This window comes from Abramis brama (assembly GCF_963993115.1).
Source record: "Abramis brama genome assembly, chromosome: 18".
In the NCBI taxonomy this organism is placed as follows: domain Eukaryota; kingdom Metazoa; phylum Chordata; class Actinopteri; order Cypriniformes; family Leuciscidae; genus Abramis; species Abramis brama.
Genome location: NC_139980.1, coordinates 12,549,005 through 12,573,617, shown reverse-complemented (window position 1 = coordinate 12,573,617; position 24,613 = coordinate 12,549,005). Strand labels below are relative to the sequence as shown.

Genomic DNA, 24,613 nt, shown 5'->3' with positions numbered 1-24,613 from the left:
TCCAGCTTTAAAAGGTCAAATTTCTAGGTCTAGGATGTACTTTACATGTCTACATAATCCTTCCAGAGGATTGCTTAATTGAATTATGGGGTCATTGTTATTTAAGTCGACGTGTGGCTTAAGCATTAAGCACTAATGACACCTTGTAGAGATGTCAGCCATACTTGTACATTTTACCTACCTAGCCTGAAATATTATATAAGATGGTGAAATAGACTTTACTCTTTCATTAGTATTCTAATGTCTTTCTATGTGTAACTATAGTCGCTTAAAATATTTTTTCTTCCAGTAAAATGCATGTGCAATGACAGACACCTGCCACTCTATCGATCTTCCGTAACTCTGCTGTCCACTCGCATTACAAATGCTATGTTGCTTTGGTCACTGTGCCTTTCAGAAGTTTTGAATAAGAGGAAAATTATTTCAAGGGAGCTGACTTTGTCTCTGAACCTTCAATAGATCATACTATGACATTCATGACACAATAAAAAATGCCCCCTGAAAATATTGAAGGTGAAAATCAGCAAACTATTAATAACCTGACCCACCTCATCCATCAACCACCTAGTTAAGAGTCAATTCCCAGCCAGTGAGCGATCTGAAACAACCTGCATTTTGTTTTTCCTCCCTAACTTCGCTGTGTTTTTAACAGGCCGGCCAGTTCACCGAACAGGGGCAGAGCCCAAGGATTCCACGACAACTCCAATTACTCAAGTTAACACCCCCTAAAATGGCATCACCTTTTACAATCCGTTAGTCTAAAATTGATATTTGCAGACTAAATGGTATGTATATTCTGGGACTTTTAATTACTGTCTCTTTCTGACAGGGTAAGTGTGTGGCTGGTTATTTGAACCTGTCCTAAGAGACTTCATCCCTGCCTTCGCAGTGCTGGAGTCACAGGTATACAGCCCCATTGGACAAGTCTGATGGATGGTCCTCTCTTGTTGAGTTTCCATCCTCTGCTTCCGGAGGGAATGTGACATAAATAATTGGTGTCACTCCCATCGACCGAGTGCCACACTCGAAGGCGGGGCTGAAGCAGCCGACAAAACACAGCTGTCTAATCTCGCAAGTTCTTACAATATCCTAGAGTGCCTTCCATCTCTTTACAGAGAGAGAGACGACGAGACCGTATTAATTTCAGCATCATGTAAAGACGGACCAGTGGAAGAGTATACATGATTATGTTTGCATGCCAGTATGCAGAGAATACAGAAGGTTATTGCTTTTTCCTGTTTACTTTATTTGTAATAGTACTGTAATCATTCGAAAGCTAGTCAAATGGTGAAACAGAAACTGCTTTATTTGCTTTCAGTCTTAAAAGGGTGCAAAAACAACAACAACCTTAAATCAGGAAATGATATCATATATAGAACCCCTGGTCAATAAGTCTATTAAAATATCAGATAAGATTTTACCTTTTTAAGGAAAGGGATTCAGGATGTAAATTCAATGTAACCTTTTATTAAAACGTTCTTTACAACCAAATGAAACCAGGAATTCAAGAAGTACGTTTCTGAGAACTTAACACTTTTCCCCCTTTTTTATTTCTGCGGTTTAAATACTATTTAAACTTAAACTTCAATCAATTAAGTCTCAAATAGGTAGTTGTTTACCCTACACTGTAAAAAAAAATTACATCCCCCAAGTCAAAAATTTCAAGTGACCGATAACATCAAACTTTTTCAATTAGTCTGACGTATTATTTGTCATTGAGCCAATGTTAACAGACTATTGCAACAAGAATTTCACTTGGGCCAATTGAAAAATTTAGATGTTATCGGTCACTTGACATTTTTGATTTGGGAGGGTTCGAAATTTTTTACAGTGTACAGTATATATGAGGAATATGATGATAATAATGCATCATAATCAAAAAGTGATGACAGGCCAATGTGTCCCTCTAGAAGTCAAGCATACAGTGATACTGAAGCTCACTGCTTCTCGCAGGGATCAAATCTGCCATATTACCAAAAACAAAATTAAAATATCACCAGTTAATAATAAATTTAAAAAAAGCATTTCCTGAAGGCTGATAGAAAGTCAAATGAGGAATAGCTGGAGTTACTTTGAGATTATGAATTCGATTCCCCTTTTTATGATTTGTCCACCTGTGCAGCACATCGAAACGCTTTTTAGCTGTTGTTGGTATTAAGAGACTTTGGGGCCTGAACTTGAGCTGGTGTCCATGGTTGCCCAAACATGGCTGTAAATGTGGATAAATAAGAAGACTTGCTGGAGGAAGCACCTGCTCCCTGATAGGGGGGCTATTTCCACCCTCAACACTGGGATATACAGACATATATTCCGGAGGATAATGCAAGGGGTTTTTCCCTGTTTTTCCCTGTTTACCTTTGAGTGTTATGCCTGTAGCCAGCTGCAAAGACCAGCTTAGTGTGACTCCACACTCTCATGCTTCCAGATGTTCCAGGAAAAACAAGTGTGCCAGCCTGTCGGTCAGGAGAAGAGCCATTTTAAGCTGTGTGCCAGGACTTCCTGCCTCACACATATGCAGGTGGATGTCAATTACAAGTGTAACAGAGGACACTTGTCTTTTTAAATCACTTCTAAATCAATTTTTGAAATAAGATTATTTTATTTTAAGTAATTTAAGTCTTTCTCGTCCACTTTTTCAATATATATAAACACACACACACACACACACACATATATATATATATTATGTTTTAATGCCTGATTCTCTAAATATTTGCCTAATGTTGCTACAGAGTCAGACTGTCACAGTATTTTTGGAATGTATATACGATAGTATAAATATCAAGCACAATTTTCAGTCACTATTTTTGTTTATAAAAAATATTAATAAAATCTATTAAACTGAAAAACTATTTTTTCCCCATAACACTGAACTTGACACGGCCAAATATAATGATATATATAAAATGAAAAATAATATTAATTTAAAAGGTCAATCTATCAGAAAGATCAAACCATTAATTATTATAAATATCACAACACAGGGTTGAATGACAATTTCTACATTTTCTCAAACTTCAATTCAGTAGATTTTTGTATTCTCCAAAGCCTATAAAAATTGTACATTCATATTGCCCAATGAAAAAAACTAACTTTTCTTTTAAAATTACACACTACAGTTAACCTCTGTCAAATAATATGAGAAGTATGTGATTGTCTTATGATTTGCAGGCAGTTCTTGGGAGCACAAACAGGACACAAATCTAGAATGAGCCAATCATTGATCATTGTATCAGTCCTGGCATGTCTTTTTACAGTAGGATATGGCTCCAGTGCCAAGGACGTGTCTTTTCAGACCACCAACTCCAGACAAAAACTGATTCCACATAGGAAGTACCATGTATAAAGCAGTCCTGGAAGCCAGGGCTAAACAACAGGCCCTTGAGAGCATTGTTCAGTGTTATTGTAACTGATCTGTCCATGGTCTCGTTTAATAAAGGACGAATAAATGAGTGAGTCCCTGTCCGGCTTGATGTGTGAGAGGGGCAGAGGAGTTTTCCCACACGGTGAGAGGAAGAGAGAAAATGTTCTCACAGTACGCTGCTTTCCCCTCTTCCACTAAGGAAGCACCCTACAAGGCTGTGAATAGGGGCTTCTCTCTCTTTTGTCCTCAGGTGCTGCTTGATTGGCACGGTTAGGACTGGGTGCACGCAAACCGTGTGAGAGAGCAGACTCTCACATCAATCTACTAGGCCTACCTGTTGTTTTATGCACAAGAGTTCATAGTCAAGATGCAAAGTCTGAGTTACACATGCACTAGCAATTTTCACTTAGATGAAGACTAGTTTTCATACAGGGACGTTTTCACTTTATCGCAGTAACAATTACGTTTGAATAAAATACGTTTAACAAATGTGTTTTTCTCTAGCAGCGACTTTGATTTAAAAACAGTTCAGAACCCTCTTAAATTAGGGAGGGTTAGACGTGTGTGAATTACCTGAGTCTGTGCGTCTCTTGATAGTTTTCGGCAGCAGCGTCTACTGTAAGTTTATCTGCTTCAAGAACAGTGCCGTTATTTCCTTGGTAGTGAGAAATGTCATGTGGCTTTTAAGTTGTTCAACTATTTTACTGATAAAATTGTCAGAGCAGCGCAACATATTTGAGTGGGAGAGAGAGTGGGAGAAATTTTGTGGCAAAAACACAGAAATAATTAGTCATTTTTATCCTATTGTTTACTATATTTATTTGCTTGGACAGTGTCGTTGTGGGTTTTGGTTCTTTTGCTGTTGTCGGCTGTAAAGACCTTTGAAATAACTGAAATTGTTTGGAACTGTAATGCGGTCAAGGCCTGCCTGGAACCACTTTAGCCGTGCGTTTCCATGAAAATAATTGCACGCCACGATCATCAACCAATCACATTCAAGCATTCAACATCCCCAGTGCTGCAGGTATGATGTCAGAACCTGTAAGTATAATTCGTCGCTGGATCCTTTGAGATTTTCCTATGGGGTTTTATAATGGGGTTTATCGTTATGCTATGGTACAAAATGACTCATATCGTGATATAAGATTTTGGTTATATCGCCCACCCCTCAATAATTTATTTATTTTTTTGAAGCCAAGACATTTTTGGGTACAGTGTTTGCACAGAAATTGACTTTAAAAAAAATTAAACTACCCTGAGAAATGTTCACTAGAGTGGAAAGTGTGACAACTAACCCCAGTTTCGCATATATAAATATATATATATATATATGTGTGTGTGTGTGTGTGTGTGTGTGTGTACACACACATAACACAATAAGACATGGTGCAGCAGGAATTTTGCAGGGTTAGCACATTGTCGTGAATATGGGCAGGACACGGAGGTTCTCTCGAGCACAATCTCTCTCTCTCTCTCTCTCTCTCTCTCTCTCTCTCTCTCTCTCTCTCTCTCTCTCCGCTCCTTCATTTCCACTGTTATTCAGGTTATACTGCTGGACAGGATGCAGTGTCTGGGGACCTGGGTTGTGGGGACACAGTATCCGCAATCTCTGGGAAAACCAGAGTGGGAAAAAGATGAATGTGTTACCTCAACAGAGTCCCATCACACACCTGCACTGCATGTCAGAAGGGCCCCTCAGACTCCACATCACATACACAGGTGGTCCGCAAAAAAAACCTGGCCAGAGAGTGACATTGTTACTCTCCATTTATGTGCAATCAAAAAGTGATTCTGACAGGAAAACAGGATTCAGAGGAAACAACTTTGAAGTGATTTAAAGTTTACTGTACTTCCTTGTTATCATTGTTTATGGAGTTCTCGTATTAATATGATAAATGTCTTCCTGATTATATGGGAAAACCAGAGTTTACTTAGGATAAAATGATTAATCAACAATCTATTGTTTGATGTTTATTATCGTTCATTTCCTTTGTTACTCAAAATTTTTCAAATGATCAAGTGGAATGATGTCATTTTCAGTCTCATATAACCTACCCTGCATTGTAATAACAGAGAATTTCACACCAGGTGACATATAGCTGTATAAAAAGTGTTTTTGACGGCTTTGACAAATTTCTTTCAAATTAATTTTCTAGCAGAATTAAAATGACCACAACAACCATTATAATTATAATCAAATGTAAAGTAAGATGAAAAAGATCTTAAGTGGAATGAAAATTAAAAAAGAAAACAATAAATGTTAAATATTTCCACTTACTTAAAAAATATATATAGCAAAATTAAAATGAGGTTGGGTTTTGATACTCAAGTAGTTTGTTTAATTACAGAGATGATGCTTGCTCAGTGATCATGATTAAATGAAAAAAATAATAATAATTTAAAATAGCAAAAATATTTGAAAAATGGTCAAAAATTGTAATTAGGTAAATAAAAAATGTAAATAACAATCATCTAATTATATAATTATAGTTAGGTCTATATATAATTCACTGGAGTCTCGTCACTCATTCTCACATCTAAATAGCTGTTAACTGCACATTGATATTCATGTCCAATATGCTTAAGGCATTATATCATCTAAAAAAAAAAACCCAAAAAACCTTTGCTGCTCTCTAGTGGACGTTTTGTAATGGACACAATTTTGCCAATTTTAACGTAGTACTCATGTATCCGCTTTTCTGTGTATCGGTAGGCCTACTGTACTGTCTGTCTGGCAGTGAAGGACAGAGATTCACAACAATCAGCCTGTAATGGAGCTGGCTAAGTGACAGACACAGGACAGGAGTAGTGCAATAGCCTATATGAAATATATGTCATAAGTTGTTGTGCAACTGTAAATGAATTTCATACATTATATACAATATAAGAAAAAAAATACAGTTAAATGTATAGTTAAATATAAAATCTCTCTCTCTCTCTCTCTCTCTCTCTAAGAGTAAAGGCCGGTTCACACCAAGAACGATAACTATAACGATAACTATTAGCATCCACACCAGTGATGATATCGTTCTGTTTAATAATCTAAGTGCTTGCTTGTCTGTCACTTTAATTAAATGCTCGAGCTCGTTACAGCAGAATGGATTCTGATGGTCTGTCTATGTTTTTAGCATTCATCAGCTGGATAAAATCATTCTGAAAGTGATTCCAACGATATCGTACTGTGCCGTTATCTGTGGTGCGCACTGTTCTATTCTTTTATTCTTTTATACGATTTTTTAGAACTATATATTTATCGTTATTTTATTTATCGTCATGTGAACGGGGCTAGATAGCAAACTAGTTGGCCTATGTGGTTCTGAATTTCTTTTTTATCAGGGCTGCGTTCAGCCCCGACAGTTTTTTAAACAGAAACGGTGATGCGTTGAACACACTGTTCTGATGACGCAAGAGTTGCAACTATGGCAGCTGAGAAGGCCATTCTTTGTGAAGAATTTTCGGAGCCTGATGAAGTCGGTATAAATACGTGTTTAATACTACAAAATATGCCCCATGTTACAGTTACTGCACTTGCCGCCCAGAACAAAAGAGAACATCCCAATCGAGTGAAGGGATTGCTGAAACTGAAATGGAAGCACACATCTTACCTAATTCAGACTAAAACGCATCTATTTAGCCTCACATACTGACTTTATTTGTAGTTCATACTGTTTTAATACCCTGTATTTTCTTTCTCCTTTTTAGGAAAAGCACTTAATTACCATTGTTTATTTCTATACCAAATGTCATACACTTGCAATGAAGCTAAAAATATAAGCAACTACATCATTATGTTGATAACCTATATTTTTACAATAAAACAAACATGTCTTCTAATATCCTCAGTTGTTGTGTATACCGAGCTGCATCGAAGACATTTGTAAATTACTTTCCTTGAACCCATTGTGCGAGTTCACTTTAATACCATGTGCTTTATGTTGCTGCTGATTGGACTGCAGTTCTGACACACCCACCAAACAAGAGAAAACGCATCTCAAACCCCGTTGCACACCGGTGCACGCCGTTTCCAGGAAACATGACGTTCAACCCGGAAACCGTAGCAAAACGTTGCGCACCGTTTTGAACTTGAACGTGCCCCAGGCTTGGTTCCAGAAGTAACCTACCAGACGGTGGCTGCGTCCGAAATCACTCTCTTGAGTAGGCTACTTATTTTGAATAATTAATTAGCTACTTCAAAGCAGCTAAAAAGTATGTTCTATATAGTATGAATGTAATCTACATTTGTCATTATCTTACCTACCAGAGTCAGTTGCATCGCTTCACTGCCATTCACAAATCCTCCCGTGGCCTCATGGGAAAGTGTCCATCAGATGCACACTTCAGAATCTCGCCGGAAGTAATTGCTCGTACTTTTGTCACATGTTTTACGCCTACTATAGGCATATTCACAACTTTCCTGCGAGTCTTCTTGGGCGTCGCCATGACACTCGATACTTCCTGTTGACGGTATCTCAGTTCCGGTTTAGCCTAACGCTTAATGAAGTTAGCACACAAGGGATACTCGCATTGCGGTACAAACGGTTAAAACTGATTACTGGCAAGTAATAATGCTGATAGATTAAGCAATGGCTCCTTGTGGCTCATCGTGTACCGTTGTCGGGTGCACAAACAACACGCGAAAACTGAAGGATTTATGAATGGGATCTGTTTCCAACATAAATGGACCCTCTACGCAGAAAGAGTGTTTCTTGTGCTTAGAAAAAACTGCTGTACAACTGTATATTTTTAAGTGGTATGTTTATTGTTTTCAATAATTTGAAAATTAATTTGAGAATTAACTTGAATGTGCAGCAATTTGTACAAATAGAGAGTATGTAGGCCTACTATATTTGTTGTAGCCATTAAATAAGAGCATTTAGTTTCATATTTGTTCAAATATTATAATGTTATTTTTTCCATCTATGTTGATTATGAAAAGTGAACACCATGATAGGATGCATCGGGACGGGAGACATAGAGTGGGTCAGACATGATTAAACTTAATTTTCTTCATTAAGTTTTGTTTTGTAGAAAACCCTTCTTTAAAGTGAATTTTGTTTTGTATAAATTGTATCTTAATTTTAAGATATTTTTCATCAACCAATTGCCTGGATTTAATAAATAATAATATAGCAGACAATATAAATCATGACATGGAGGCGCCGGCGCGGTCACTTGCATTGGACGTGAACAGGAGCGTATCTCATTAACCGAAACTCGGACATGAGAAATATAGCCTATCTAAAGAAAGCTTTAAATGTCTTTAAATGAAACAATTCAAAATGAAAAGAAATAGGCTACTCTCTGATTATGTAATCCATTATGTGCATTTCTCTCATAGACAGTATATAAACGATTTCTCTCTATAGGCGCGTTCACTACGGAGATGGCGATCGTCAACTTCATCTTTGCAGCAGACACTGACAGAAAAGACTAGTTTATTAATAAAAATCAATGCACGCGTGTCACCGGATTTACAAATGCACATCTTGTTTGTTGCACGCACACTCGGCACACGTCGAAATAATGAGATATTGTGTTGAAATAACATTATTAATAATAATAAATCTTTAATAATATTTGATTGAATGCCGAATGTTGTGCTTGTTCAATTTAATAAAATTAAAACTTTAATTGAGATCATTAAAATAATTGAATATGAAATATTAAGTGGCCAATTTTTGCTCATTTATTAAAAGTATTTATATATAATATATCTAGTAGGCTACCCCCCTTGGCACATGTTAAAAAATTATCTGGCGCCGCCCCTGGTTATAACGGCCCACATATTAAAAATGGTTGGGTCTAAATCGGGCTCGGGCTCATAATTACAGTTAGGCTAATGTGTCGGGCCGAGCCGGGCTCGGACACAACGAGCTCAGGTTTTTGGTAGGGTATGTAAAAACAAATATTGCATCACAATAAGTGTAATTGTGATTGTCAAAACATTTGGTAACTAAATAGAATTTTATGAAGTTTAGTGACAACATGTTACAATGTTTACATTTTACAATGACTGGTATAGGATACAGTTTTTATTATTGCTTGACAAAAATTTCAAGATTTCAATTCCATTCTTGTGATTTGATTCCGATTTTGATTCAATATTGACTATTTTGGATACATGTTTATTTTAAATTTTATTTTAAAAAATAATCTCACCTAATGCTGTAAACATAGAGGGCCCAATCTGCTGGTATTATTAAAGGTTAAAAATAATATTAAATTAAATATAATGCAGTTTTTGTTATAATAACAATTATTTAATGACATAAGTAAAAATATAATAAATATGTAATATAGTGCTCAGCAAAATCTCCTCTCTAGCTATTTTTTCTATTTAATTAACATGTTATGGTCGTTAAATGGCTTTCCTGAGGTAAATGTAACGTTATGTGACATAATTGTTCTCCTGCTGTTATATTGACCTCTTTCCGTGGTTGAAAAACACTAATTGGTCGATATTATGTATACTTTCGGTAAGTTGTACTGCATCTTTAAATAAAAAAGTAACAGGTGACCGGTTCACGTGCACTTGAACTGAGGCGCTCAGCGATCTGTCACGTCACATTTACAAGCGCCAAAGGTATTTTTGTCTGAATTTCGTAATAAAATTGACGGAATCTAAGAGCTGAGAATTAGTTTAATATTAAAAGTACCTCTTTGCTCCACAATTTTTCTGTGCGTGAGAAAATGGATGTGTGGCGTGAGAGCGTGTGAAAAGTGTCAATTGCGTGAGTCTCACGCTCAATGCGTGAGAGTTGGCAGCCCTGATATTAATCTATGAACAGTGCTAGACCGGGTTTAACTGGCAGGAAACACTTGTTTCAACCGTCCCGACAGCGCCTCCTGTCATTTAAACCTCTTTTGCCCTTAAACTAAAAAACTCTGATAATGCACAATGGGCATAATGTGTGTTGCAGTACTAATAATACACCTCCCGTATTATCATTACAATGGCACATGAAACAATAAATACAACTCGTCAGTCAAAAAAAAGTACCGCACGAAAGAATTCACTTACCGCACTCAAAAACAGCTTTGCTTTAACTCCAAAACAGCACGATGTAAAGAAGAAATGTATAAAGATTCAATTACTAAACTAAGAACAATGTATCTAACACTCCCTATACCTCCTAAAGTGAAAGAAACACACTTCAAAGTAATGAACAACATTTACCCCTCTAAAGAATTACTGAGACTTCGCTTTTGTAGATGATAATACATGTACATTCTGTGAAAATGATGTCGAAACAACGGACCATGTGTTTTTCTCATGTAATGTGATACAGATATTTTGGTGTGATATACATAAATGGGTTAAGCAACAGATGTCTTCATTCCCAACCTCTATCTCAGGGATGACATAACATTTGGGTTGATATTGCAAAGCAAGGGCGATGAGCTCTGTACTAATACAATTGTATATAGCTAAATTCTTCATTCACAAATGTAATTTATTTTTTTATTTTTTTAAATGAATTTAAACTGTAGGCCTATATGAAATCCTTAAAAAATCTGAAAGGTCCTAAAGCACAAAAAATATATGATACCCTAAACACTTCCCAACTGAGGTTAATTGCTGAACAATGACTGAACTCTCCCCTTATGTTATGTTATAATTTCTTACTGTTTATCTATTTAAATTCGTTTATTTGAATGTTTCTTTTTCCTTTTATAAATCATCCTTATTTTTGTTACTAAGACTACATATTTCCTGTTTGTATTAAGAGCTGCTCTCTCTGGCTATATCTTCTCTGTATCCTATTCTGAAGAAACAGATTTTATGCAGCCATGTTTGCTTGTAAATCTTGATATTTTCAAAAAAAAAAAAAGAAGAAATGTTTTCGCGGGTAGGCTATGGTAGGCATTGCGTGCTGTACGTGCTAACGAAATTTGACGTACATGACGTGAGTGGTTTTCAAGGAAATCTCAGTGTTTCATCCGTCCCGTGTTTCAATTGTCCCGGCTCTCCTCTCCCCTACTATAGGCTACTGTTAATAATCTATTCAGAAATGATATACAAAAGAGGAGAAAACAATCACTAAATTCTACACAATATAAAGTATTTTATTACATTTTGGAGTAACTTGGATAAATTAACTTTTATAGTTATAGAGACTGTGAGAAGACATGAGCTTCAGCCTTCCAGATATCTCATCCAAAGTGTTCAGGATCATATAGATTGAGCTCAAAGACTATAGACACAAAACTCTCATTTTGATTTGAGTCTTGAAGGCCTAACAGGATCGGAACTACAAAAACAACCAAACTTCGAATTACATCTGCAGAGTAAATGAACATGCAAAATGTAGAGATCAGAATAACTGAAGTTTAACTGAAGAAAACCACAGAACCTATAAAAGGAAAGCACGGTCTTTATAGGGGCTAGTCAACATCCTGTGACACAGCTGCTGCTGTGAGCGAAATCTCATGTATCTTCAGAGCACTTCACATAGTCTTACAGTTAGGCCTACATGTGGTTGAGCAAGATTTTTAATATTATGATCCATGCATATTTCTTATGAGAGATGCCTTTAAAACAGAAAACACAGCTTTCCAAATTCATTTAAATGATTTTCATAGAAAGCTTCATTCCTTTAAACGTGTTTACATATTCGGAACTGCTATTTCTGTATTTCTAAGAAATGCTCTTCCTTATTTACAAATAGTGTAATACTCATATCATGAATATGTCTAACGTCTTTCTGAGTGGAACAGTTACTAAAAATGAGGATGTTAAATTATGTAGTTGTCCGCAGCTTTAATGTCTGACATCACATGCTCATCATATGCATCCACTGACAGAGGAAAGGGAGGGAGGGGTATAAGCTAAATAAACTCAACTACTGATCTCTATTTATCTCTTTAAACTAATGTGCTCTCTCGGGGCACATGACGGGCCTCAAATGCAGATCGTGTGTGTGTGTGTGTGTGTGCATGTGTGCGGTAGATGGTCTGACTGAGTATGTCTTTGTATGTGTCTGAAAGAGAGAAACACTCTTGATTTAGTTCAGTTGGATTATTAAATATATTATAGGCCACAAAAATGTAAGTAAAACTATGTATTTTTTACTTTAAAATAATGTTTTACTTTTAGATGTTGCTTTGACCATATAGTAGTAACATTTGGTTGTTTATAAATTTTTTTTTTTTAAATGTTCATATTTTGACATTCAAGTATTGTTTAATTTGATACATAATATATGAGGATGCTTGTATCCAGTGACCATAAATATTTTTAATGACTTCCGATTATCTGCAAACTATCAATATCATAAGGTATTAAAATAGTTTTCTTTGATTTGGTTTAACCTACCAAGCTGTTAAACATGGTAAACACACACACACACACACACACACAAACTTTATCTTGTTTATCTTTTTCACTAGTTAATATTTTCATCCTATGGAATCTGTTTTCATATCACAAGGGTAAGCAGTCACTCATTATGTAATATTTCATATGTTGGTTTATTATTTGTGTGATTGGTTTAAGATTTGCACTTGTACTAGAGCACATCATGTGATCTATTTATTATACTAATGAAAACATTACTGGTTAGGTGTTTTAAAGACTAAAGTGTAAACCACCAAACTGTGTTGATATCATTATATGTTTTCTTCTTTTCTTCAGCCCCCAGTATGATGCCTTTCTGGACCTTTCTGGATTTCTTCTGGACTATTACTGAACTCCGAGTAGAGAACTGCGGAGACTGACAGCGGCGAATATAGGTGTGATTGCAATTAACAAATCGATTAGTTTTTATAAAATAAAGTTCAATGAACACTGATTAAGAAGATGATTACATTTTATTTTTAAGGATGGGTTGTGCTTGTAGTGACCAGAAACATGGCAAAGACTCAAAGAGTAAAGGGCATGAACATCATAATTCCTCAAATTCTAACGCATCTCATGTAAGTATTGCTTTTTGTTTTGTTTTTTTATTATGAATTTTACAATTTTTCTTACTTTGCCCTTTGAGCTTTACAGTGAAAAACGTCAACTTTCTGTTTAGTCCTTTGCTTTTACTTTTGATGAGTGCTGATTCGATCTGTGTTATATTGCTTGAAAATTATGTTCAGTTTATATTATACTCAAATGTAAATCTATTACATGTTATCTTTTTAAATATATCTCAGTCAATAAGCAAATTAATCATTTGATTTACAGTTGTCAAGAGATCACAGGAAGCATAGCAACAATCAAGGTAATACACATTCATTTGTTGTTGCGGAATATGGCATCAGGAGAGCGTTTTTCTTTGAACACTGATTATTCATTGATTAAAAATTATTTTGAATACATCATAGTCATAATGCTGCTGGGCGCAGATCTTGTGTTCAAACTAAAATGAATAAAACATTAAAGGTCAGAAACTGTCAATACATGTAATGGTTCACATGTTATGCCATAGAGGGAAATGTTACAGATTTATTATGTGTTTATTTGAATTGCATATTTTAACAGATTAAAATTTCTTTTCAGATGAAGACATTGTTATTGCTCAACATGACTTCCAGCCAGCTAGTGATAGTGATCTTCAATTCAAAAAAGGGGACAGACTCAAGATTATTAAGGAGTGAGTAAACAATATGGATATTTTTTTGGTAATATGAGAATAAAATTAAATTCAGCTTCTAGTGTATTATAATAAGAGAAGATCTCCACTTAAAGAATCAGGTATTTAATCGTGCATAAATCCAAAGACTAAAATTCGATTAACAACTTAATGAAGTGTGAATGGCATAGTGGGCAAATCCGTCAATCCGTTTTGCTCCCATTTTATCTCACGTTGTTCCAGGTGGATTATATTTGTATTAATTGTTTAAATTGATAAATGCTAAACGTCAGCTAAAATAATATATAAACACAAAAGACAAGTTTAAAGAGCCAAGTGATTACTAGTAACTAATCCATGTTTTTTCAGTACTGGTGAATGGTGGTTGGCGAAGTCCTTGGTCACAGGTTATGAGGGATTTATTCCAAGTTCATACGTGGCAAGAGCACAAACATTGGAGGTGGAGAGGTAGGCAAAGATATAATTAATATCATGCATATATATTTAAGCAATATCCCATAGAGTGTTGTCTGTCGTTGTGAATATCAGCACTGCTGTATTTCATCCGTAGCCAAACTAACAGGGAGCGTTCTCTGAACTTTGGGTAACGTTCTGGGAAGGTTTTCTCAAAGTTATGAACAAACATTCTTCCAGTAGGCTAATGTTAATAGAACGTTCAGTCAAAGTTATCGGCTCTTTAATAAAAACATTATTAATACATGGTTCATGGAGCATATTTTTTCCTGAAACGTTTTAGTTGGATGTTCGCATAACGTTTTTTAAATGTTACTACTTGTTTCAGAACTTTCAAAGAATATTCAAAAGCAGGCCTAACGTTCCCATAATTGGACTATATTCACAAAATTATAAAATGGAATGTTCCCTTAACAGCCCAGAAAAACATTTAAAAATAACATTTAAAAAAAAATGGATGTTTTGAACTTAATGGGAACATTGGCAAGTACGTCACTAGGCCACTTTTTAAGATGGGCTTCAGCCCCCCTAAATTTCTTCCCAGTCTGTTCTGGGAAAAAATAATAATATCATAGTAATATCAGGATTCTTGGAATGTCACTCGGAACTAGCTTTTGTATAATTGGTTCTGTTTTCTGTTCCAGGTGGTTTTTCAAGGACTTGAGTCGCAGAGACACAGAGCGTCTTCTGTTGGCGCCAGGAAACAAACCTGGTGCATTTCTTGTACGAGAAAGTGAAACAACCAAAGGTCAGATGCCAATAATCTTCAGTGTCCCATTAATATGTTTTCACGTAATCACTGAATAATTACATCATCATTTCACTACTTTGGACCAATAACAAAAGTGCACAAATTTTCAAACAATTTCCATTGCTACAGTATTTCACTATTAACTTTTCTAGGCACAATGTAGTGCAGCAAGAACTGCGTATTGCATTTAATGCACACAATACAAGTAAATGTCTTAATACAAGTTAATCTTAATGCACAATGTGGGTGTGGTCCATAAGCATGAAACATTGACACTCAATAAATTTGTTTAGTTTGTGCTTATATATAGGCCCTACTGTATATTCTATCGTTCAAAAGTTTGGGTAAATCTTTTTGGTAGGATTTTTTTATGCTTTTAAAAGAAGCTCACCAAGGCTGCATTTATTTGATCAAAAAGAAATCAAATAAAAATGAATTAACAGTAATATTGTGAAATTTAAATATCTTTTAAAATGACATTTATTCATGAAGTTGAATTTTCAGCATCATTAGTCTTCAGTGTCACATGATCATTCAGAAATCATTCTAATATGCAGATTTGCTGCTCAAGTAACATTTATTATTATCATCAATGTTGAAAACATTTTTTTTTAATGCTTAATATTTTTATGGAAACTGTGATACATTTTTTCACGGTTATTTGGTGAATAGAAAGTTCAAAAGTGTAAAACTTTTTTTAAAAGTCTTTACTGTCACTTTTGATCAATTAAATGTATATTTGCTGAATAAAAGTATTAATTTCTTTCACACACACACACACACACACACACACACACACACACACACACACACACACACACACACACACAAACACAAACACACCCACACGGACACCCACACACAAAAAAAACTTGAACATTAAGACACTGTGAAGACATACAGAAAATACATTAAAATATCTGTTAATTGTTTTTTTAATTATATAAGCTCTTTTTTAAGGTGCTATAAGCAAATGTCAGCAATTGTATTTCCTTCAGCCCTCCAAAGACATGTCAGGAAACCTGATGTGAAATCCTGAATATTCACTTAAAGTTCACTTCTCTGATTATACAGAGCCTAGGATGACAGGTGTTAGTTCTTAGGACACTTATTTCAGTGATAACCTGTCAGATCAGTCACCGTGATTTTGCTAAGTAAGACATGCTTCTGGATCAACATATTTTGCTGAATTCCTGTCTGAAAATTTTGTCCGATCCCTACCCATAAACATAACTCTACCCATAATTTATCCCTTAAATCAGAGGGAAATGATAGGTGAATAACACAGATGTAGAAGCAGTAACTCCTGGTTGTAAGCCTTAACTTGACATTAACTGTAAAATTGTCCCTCAAATCTGATTGGCTGATTGGAATGTTGTTCCAGGATCAACAAAGATGTTGGTCAAGGAACATGTTGTACTTGGTGAAATCAGGTTCACCCTGATTCAAATTTTATGCAGACTATTTAATTGCCTTAAAATCACATTTTTGAGTAGATTTTGGCTGGCTAAGGCGATCTTTATAAAAATAAGCACGGGGTAATGATCAGCCGTGTTATTTGACTGCTGTTTCTGCATGATCCTCCGCAGGTGCTTTCTCTCTGTCTTTAAGAGACTCCAACCCAGATCAAGGCGATGTGGTCAAGCACTATAAGATCCGAGCCCTTGATAATGGTGGCTACTACATCTCTCCCTCCATAACCTTTTCTTCTCTTCAAGATCTAGTGAAGTATTACTCCAGTAAGTGCTCAGAGCAAAGAATGTTGCTATACTAAGGATCCTGTCTGATTCATCTACTGTATGCTTTCTGCGGTTGTAGCTGTGAAAATGCACAAACGGTTGCTTTAACCACCAGATAAATAGGTCAGCTTCAGTCTCAGTTTGTAGTCCACAATCTTGCCCCATTTTGGTTTGTTGTGTCTTTTTATAGAACTGTTTACAAGCAACAAAATCATTTTTGCCCAATTTTTTTGGCATATCTTGTGGTTTTCTCCAGCCAAAACCAGTAAGCATGGTTTAAATTCTGTCAGATAAGTAGATGCTAGTCTTAGCTTTAATTTGTGACTCTGCATTCTTACTCTCCTCTGAACATTCTTGTTCTTTTCCCAAACTTCTTTATCGAACTTATAGGGTCAGCGGATGGTTTGTGCCAGAGGCTGGGAAGTCCCTGTAAAACCATTGCCCCTCAGAGACCCTGGGCTCAAGATGAGTGGGAGATTCCCAGAGATACTCTGAAGATGGTGAATAAACTTGGTGCCGGACAGTTTGGAGAAGTGTGGATGGGTAAGAAGCAGAAGAAAGTTCAGTTACGCAATGTTGCCTTTGGGTAAAAAGGCAATTCTTACTTTCCCTTTGCAAGCACATGGTTCCAATAAGACGATGATTAAATTGATAATTATGAAGGAATAACTTTGATTAAACCGATTCAAATTTGGTCACACAACATTTGGAGGACATGTATTTTTGCTCTGGAGAACTACCCGAATAAAAATATGTAGAGTCATGTAATTTTGATTTAAAAGTTAATTCAGATGTAATCTAAAGTAGGAGCCGATTCTATTTTTAGTATTCTGACATCAGCAAAGTCTTTGTGCAAGTCAGTGTTGCAGTATCTTAAAATGACCAAATATTATTTTTCACAATTTAATTAAAGACTTAAGTTAATCAGACACTAAATTTAATACAAAATTTATTTTACAAAAAAAAAATGAAAATGCCATTGTACTCTCCTCACTTCAGAGTAAAATTGTAATTATACTGGCCTTGAATTTGTTTGTTCAAGGGCACGTGTTTGTGTGTCATGTGGCTTTGTGTGGTACTGTCATATTTTAGCCACACAAATGATAAATTATTTGAACCTCACTGGGGCTTTGACTTTGACCACCAGGTTCAACATTTCAAAAACCTTTGGCCCAATTTTCTCTACTGTATGTGCTTCTGCAAATCTTCAAAACGTCAATTTTCTTTTAATCTTTCTTTAATTCTTTAAATGTTCTTATACCTTTATTTGCCATAACATTTGTTTTTACACAATTTATCTTTTTTATTTTTTGTGTTTTTATTTATTTATTTATGTAACAATATTTAGTGAGGTTTGTGCCCAAAACAATAACAAACTGATTGAAAACTGGGTGAGAAAAAGAAATGTACAGTATGATATATTCTCAGAAAACAATATATAATAATATATACAATATATAATGAGAAATATTAGTTTCTTTCTTGTGTTGAACACAAAAGAAAATATTTTGAAGAATGTTTGTAACCAAACTGTTTTTGGACCCCATTGACTTCCATAGTATTTTTTTTCTTCCATACTATGGAAGTCAGTGGGGTCCAAAAACTGTTTAGTTACAGACATTCTTCAAAATATCTTATTTTGTGTTCAACAGAAGAAAGAAACTCATACAGGTTTGGAACAACATGAGTGTAAGTAAATGATGACGCAATTTTCATTTTTGAGTGAACTATCCCTTTAATATCTTTGACAATTGTGTTTCTCAAGTAAATTGATCTTGTTTTAGGGATGTTTAAATATATATTCTGATTATTATTTTTTACAGCATATCTGATAATTAATTATTGATTCTAGGCCCTTTCTCAAGAATTGAACCATAAATCTGTAGTATTAACTGTCATGAAAAAAGTGTTTATTGAGCTGCCGTAGATCGATGTGGTTTTCTTTTCAAGTTTATTTAATAAACCTGTGTTTGCCTGTGGCTCTTGTTTGTAGGGTTTTACAAAAACAACCAGAAAGTCGCCATCAAGACTTTGAAGGAAGGCACCATGGAGCCAGGGGCCTTCCTACAGGAGGCGAATCTGATGAAGCAGCTCCAGCATGAGAGACTGGTCAAATTGCACGCTGTAGTCACCAAGGAGCCCATCTTCATTGTCACAGAATACATGGCTAATGGTTAGTATTAACACAGCATTATTAGTTCTAAACCATTTTTTTTTTTTTTTTATTAAATTATGTTGTGACTGTCCAAACCATACAATTGTTCTTGTCTAATTCCAGGAAGCTTGTTAGACTTTCTCAAGACAGATGATGGCCATAAATTAAAACTTCCCAAGCTGATTGATATGGCTGCTCAAGTAAGAATAATTTAATTTTAATTTTAATTTTGAGTGTCTTCATTGCTTAGTAGCAATTAATTGATATTTCTCTTGCAGTGTACAGTAGTGGCCAAAAGTGATCTCTGGTGTAGGAAAACTGACATCTTTACCATATATTCAAATATTATTAAAAATTAGTTAAATATTTTTTAAGCATATTGCGTGGTTGTGCTTAAAGTGGATTGTTTAATTTGTAATAAGACAATGAAATTTGACAATGAAATTACAATGAAATAATTTTTGGCCAGGCTGTCTTACAAAGAAATTATGAATACATGCAAAAACAATAGAGAAGCAATGAAATATTAATAACTGGAAATATTATAGATTACAATTTTTGCCTTTTCCTGTGAGCTTTTTGTTTTATGGACTTTTAAAAAATCTATAGCTATAGTTTGCCTATTTTTCCCAAATATTTTTTTTAGAGAAATACCTTGTAAATACAGCTTATATATATATATATATATATATATATATATATATATATATATATATATATATATATATATATATATATGCTGTATTTACAAGGTATTTCTCTAAAAAAAATTATAAAATATTATATATTATATATAATATTATATATTCCTCATATTTTGATACTTTAATAAAACGCATTGATAGGTGACAATAAGCCTTTCATAAATGTGATGTAGAAAAGAGATGCATGCATGGAAAACGAACTCATAATTTGATGGTATCAGTTACCAAAATATACTATAAATAAAGCCACAGAAAAAAAAAAAAAATGCTGTCTTAAAGTGGTAAAAAAGGCAAATTTCATATATTCCTCACATTTTGATGGTTTATTCAAACTTGTAGGGTCACTAAAAACAAAGACCCCTTCTGGAAATCAGTTTTGGCCACTACTGTAGATTTGAAACTTTGTGGAATCGGACACATTTTAACGCAGTGCGTGGAAATCTGGACACCTACTATACAATTTCAACTTCTGTAACTATTTTAAGTACTGTTTTGCACTTTCAGGGACATGTAGAGGAAATGGTCTTTGGTTTTGTAGACACATGGTCTGAACATTTTTAGATCTAAACACTTCTAACAACCGCCACAAATGTAGATTAATATCTTCTGTGCAGGATATTACGTACATTTTTCCATCGACCTGAAGCCCCTACCATGCGTGACTGATCTCGCTCTCTATGCAAAAGCAACTTCCTGTTAGAGACCACTTTGTACATACTGTCTGTTTTTTATGGTCTGCATTGCAAATATAAATGCAAAATGCAAATGCTTTATGTATATGTTCGCAAAACAAAGCCACTTTAAGGTTAATTTTGAGTTAAAAACTTCTAGAATTTCGACCTAAAAAACATATGTACACTGTAAAAAAAAAAAAGGTTGGTGCCTGAAGTACTATCAACTTGGATGTTTAAGTCATTTCAACTTACATTTACTTTTAGTTAAGGCAAAACATATGTTGTCATTTTTTTTTACAGAGTAGATGAATTTGTGATAACACTTTATTTGACAGTGTCCTTGTTACACATCGTACATGTACTTACTAGTAATAACATTATGTAATAATAGATAGTGTCATTGTTACAGTGTAATTATATATTTAAGTACTGAGTAATATTAATTAAGTGCATGTACTTACTATAGAGTTAGGGTAGGATTAGGGTTTGGTTGAGGGTTAGTTGCATGTAATTATGCATAATTAACTGTTAATACTATTGTAAGTACATGTAACATATGTAACAAGGACACTGTAAAAATAAAGTGTTACCCATAATTACAATCAATCAAACCTAAACAAAAATATTTGGGTTGATTTTAATAATATCATAGCCAAAAAAAAATAATGTTTTAATCAGCTATTAAATTAGCATCTAGTTGTGTAATTGTGTTTTGATCTTACAAATGAACCACAATCCCACATACAGTATAGCCTATATTATATTTAACCTAATTTAAAAAAAAAAAAATGTTTTAGTGGTAAATGATGATTGTAACAGTATTGTTATCCACTTCACTGCACACTTACTGCACACTTAACTCTCTTTATGTAACAGATTGCAGAAGGCATGGCTTACATCGAGAGGAAAAACTACATTCACAGAGATCTGCGTGCCGCTAATATTCTCGTCTCTGAGACCCTGCACTGTAAAATAGCAGACTTTGGCCTTGCCAGGATCATAGAAACTGAATACACTGCACAAGAAGGTCAGTTCACTAGTTTATTCCCACAATGCAGTGCTTTTTCCACTGCAGCAAATTAATTGGCACCAGTCATTGTTGACATTTGATTTCTAATACGATTAACTGACATATCTGATATTTTAAGGTTGGGTACGAGCTACTGGCGTTCAAAAATAGCATCTTTCCATGTTGAAATCTGCCACTTTAACCACTTTAAGGCAGATTTTTTTGTCCTTGTAGCTTTATTTATAGTCATTTTTGGTAACTGATACCATCAAATTATGAGTTAGTTTTCCATGCATGCATCTCATTTATGAAAGGCTTATTGTCGCCTGTCAATGCGTCTTATTTACCGATCAGGTGCGAAGTTCCCTATTAAGTGGACGGCCCCTGAGGCCATCAACTTTGGTACTTTCACCATCAAGTCAGACGTCTGGTCCTTTGGAGTTCTTTTGACAGAGATTGTCACATATGGCAGAGTACCGTATCCAGGTAATGGGTTTTTCTCTCAAGGGTTTCGCTTCCCATCAAGAACTGTGTAGGATAGATGGGTAGATCTTTAACAATCTGGCTGTGCTTTCCTCACAATTTCAGGTATGACGAACCCGGAGGTGATCCGTAACCTTGACAAGAGCTACAGAATGCCGTGTCCTGATGGATGTCCAGAAGAGCTCTATGACATCATGCTGAATTGCTGGAAGGAAAGGCCAGAGGACAGGCCCACTTTTGACCACCTACAGGACACACTCAATGACTTTTTCATTGCTACTGAGGGCCAGTACGAGATGCAACCATAGCCTCCATTCTGAAATATGAATGAATAGAACAACTGGAAAGTGGATAAATGAAAAGGGGGTACAAAAAACACATGAAAGGAATGAAAGGATGGACTAACACCGGACCAAACAATGGATTATGGGGAATATACTAGAGCAACAACAAGATTGCGTCCTTGTATATCTGTAAATGTTTTTTTTACACTTATGTCACTGATGTCAACGTTTAGTGTATTTCTAAGATTTGCTTTTTGGTTGTCTTATGGTATTTTTTAAGTCACCTTGAAATCAAAATGGACAAATCTTATATTTTCTGGAATATTGCAGTATTTATTATAAATGATTTATCCGTGCACATCTTTTCTTTTCTTTTTGTAAATTCATGTGCCGTCGTAATTAATCCTCTTGCAACAACTTTTCTTCTCTGTTTACTGGCATAAGGGTGGGGCAACCTGTCACTCACATGACATCACAGAAATAGCAAACCACAACCATCCTACGATCCGATCAATTCATGTTGAACAAAATCAAGTCCCTCTCTACATTTGTTTTTTGTTCAAGAAGTCGCTTCACTCGGATATACGTCACAATGGAGAAGAAAAAACGATCGCAACTTCCATTTCATGCCGATTTTAAAAGAGAAGTGTGTACTTTTTCTCAATAAAAATACTTTCTCCTATCACAATTTAATATATAAACAACTGTAAGTAAGCCATTTGTTTGATTCCACCAAAAAATATGAACACAGAGGCTCTGTGGTTTGTTTGAGCCCAACACACCATCACTGGCTCAACCAATGGCATGAGATTGGGGCGGAGCTATCTGTTTATCCAATATCTGTTTATCCAATCAGTTCGAGAAATGCTAGTTTCACAGAAATTAAACACTTCAGCTTTAAAACTCTCTGATAAAGCTTTTGGAAAATTCTGAATTATGACACATTTGTTTTTAACAGCCAGTAAACAAGATCTTCTTATATCTTACTCTGAAATGTGAAACCATGCACATACCTATGAACTCTGAACCGATGTGGATGTGTTTTAAATACACCGACTACAGGAAACCATAAAATGAACATAGTCATTATAGGACTTCCTCCTGAGATAACAGACTGTGAATTTTCCGTTAATCAGGAGTAGATTAAAGAGTTACATAACAGTGAAGAAGTTTGTGATTATCTGATCATATACACTACTGTTTAAAAGTTTAATGTTTTTGAAAAACTGATGTTCACCAAGGCTGCATTTATTTGATCAAATATATACAGTAAAAGCAGTAATATTGTGAAATAGTACACAATTTCAAATAAATGTTTTCCATTTTAATATATTTTAAAATGACATTTATTCATGAAGCTGAATTTTCAGCATCATTACTCCAGTCTTCAGTGTCACATGATCATTCAGAAATGATTCTGATATGCTAATTAAAATGTTTGGAAACATTATACATGATAAATGTGTTTAGTGTCACTTTTGAACATTTTAATGCATCATTGCAGAATAAAAGTATTGATTTCTTGTATAGCATTAGTATGATCATCATATATTTAAATATGTTAGGAAACATAGTACATAATATCCAAATAGTTCTGGAAAGCTATTAAGAAGAGCCTACTTTTTTCAAAATGTTCACTTAAAAGAAGGTGCAATCATAAACTTAACTGATATTTTAAATAGCATACTGTTCATTTAAAAATCTTTGGAGCACGGTTCTCCTATTTCACAGTGTAAATCTCTGGTTGCTCAGATGAATATGAGAAATGCCCAGCATTCATACAGCACTTCTCTCTGCCTTAAACTCACCCCTGGGGCTTTAAATGTTTAGAGATAACTGAGTGAGAATGCAACCAACACCCAAGAGCTGCTCCTGTGGTTTCCTGCCTGCCAGTCTGCAGCTGAAACAGGAAGCTTTGAGTCAGCATTCCTCTCACGAAAAGCACTCTATGGCTCGGAATTCCAAACACGCTGCAGAAGTTTTTCCCAGCATTCATGCAAAATCAAAGGTGGCCAGTTAAGCAAAATATTTCTGGGAAGTGCATGCTGAAAACTTTTGAGTAATGCTCTCAAGCTGTGTTAATGACAAACTTCCGCAACTTGATATCTGTTCATATATTAAGTAGCGTTGCTTTAATGGAATGATCATATTGAACAGAGGCTGATAAATTAACTGCCTCTTCAGTTACGTTAAGGCTATGTTGACTGTAACAGTGGTTATGAATCATTTTCCAGAGCGCATTTACTGTCATACTTTTTTAATGAGGTCATTATCTAGTTTTTCCACTGCAATATTAGATGAATGCATCATTAGATTTGTGAAATGCATATGAATATATGAGTGTTTTTTATATATAAATAAGACAAATAAGAGGATTAGACTTGGAGTCTTGGAGTCAGCAAGCTCTCTGTGTTTGC

The 24,613-nt window shown here is 34.9% G+C and overlaps 1 protein-coding gene across 1 annotated transcript; it reads left to right on the top strand.

Annotated features, from left to right (window-relative positions):
* Positions 1–12,230: 12,230 nt before the first annotated feature.
* Positions 12,231–23,524, top strand: blk (BLK proto-oncogene, Src family tyrosine kinase). Its single transcript, XM_084091761.1, has 15 exons — positions 12,231–12,412; positions 12,755–12,796; positions 12,999–13,096; positions 13,186–13,279; positions 13,536–13,572; positions 13,851–13,944; positions 14,293–14,391; positions 15,042–15,145; positions 16,738–16,887; positions 17,278–17,430; positions 18,881–19,060; positions 19,166–19,242; positions 21,297–21,447; positions 21,784–21,915; positions 22,018–23,524. The coding sequence occupies exons 4-15, from the start codon at positions 13,187–13,189 to the stop codon at positions 22,218–22,220; spliced, it is 1,473 nt and encodes a 490-aa protein (XP_083947887.1). The 5' UTR covers positions 12,231–12,412; positions 12,755–12,796; positions 12,999–13,096; position 13,186; the 3' UTR covers positions 22,221–23,524.
* Positions 23,525–24,613: the final 1,089 nt, after the last annotated feature.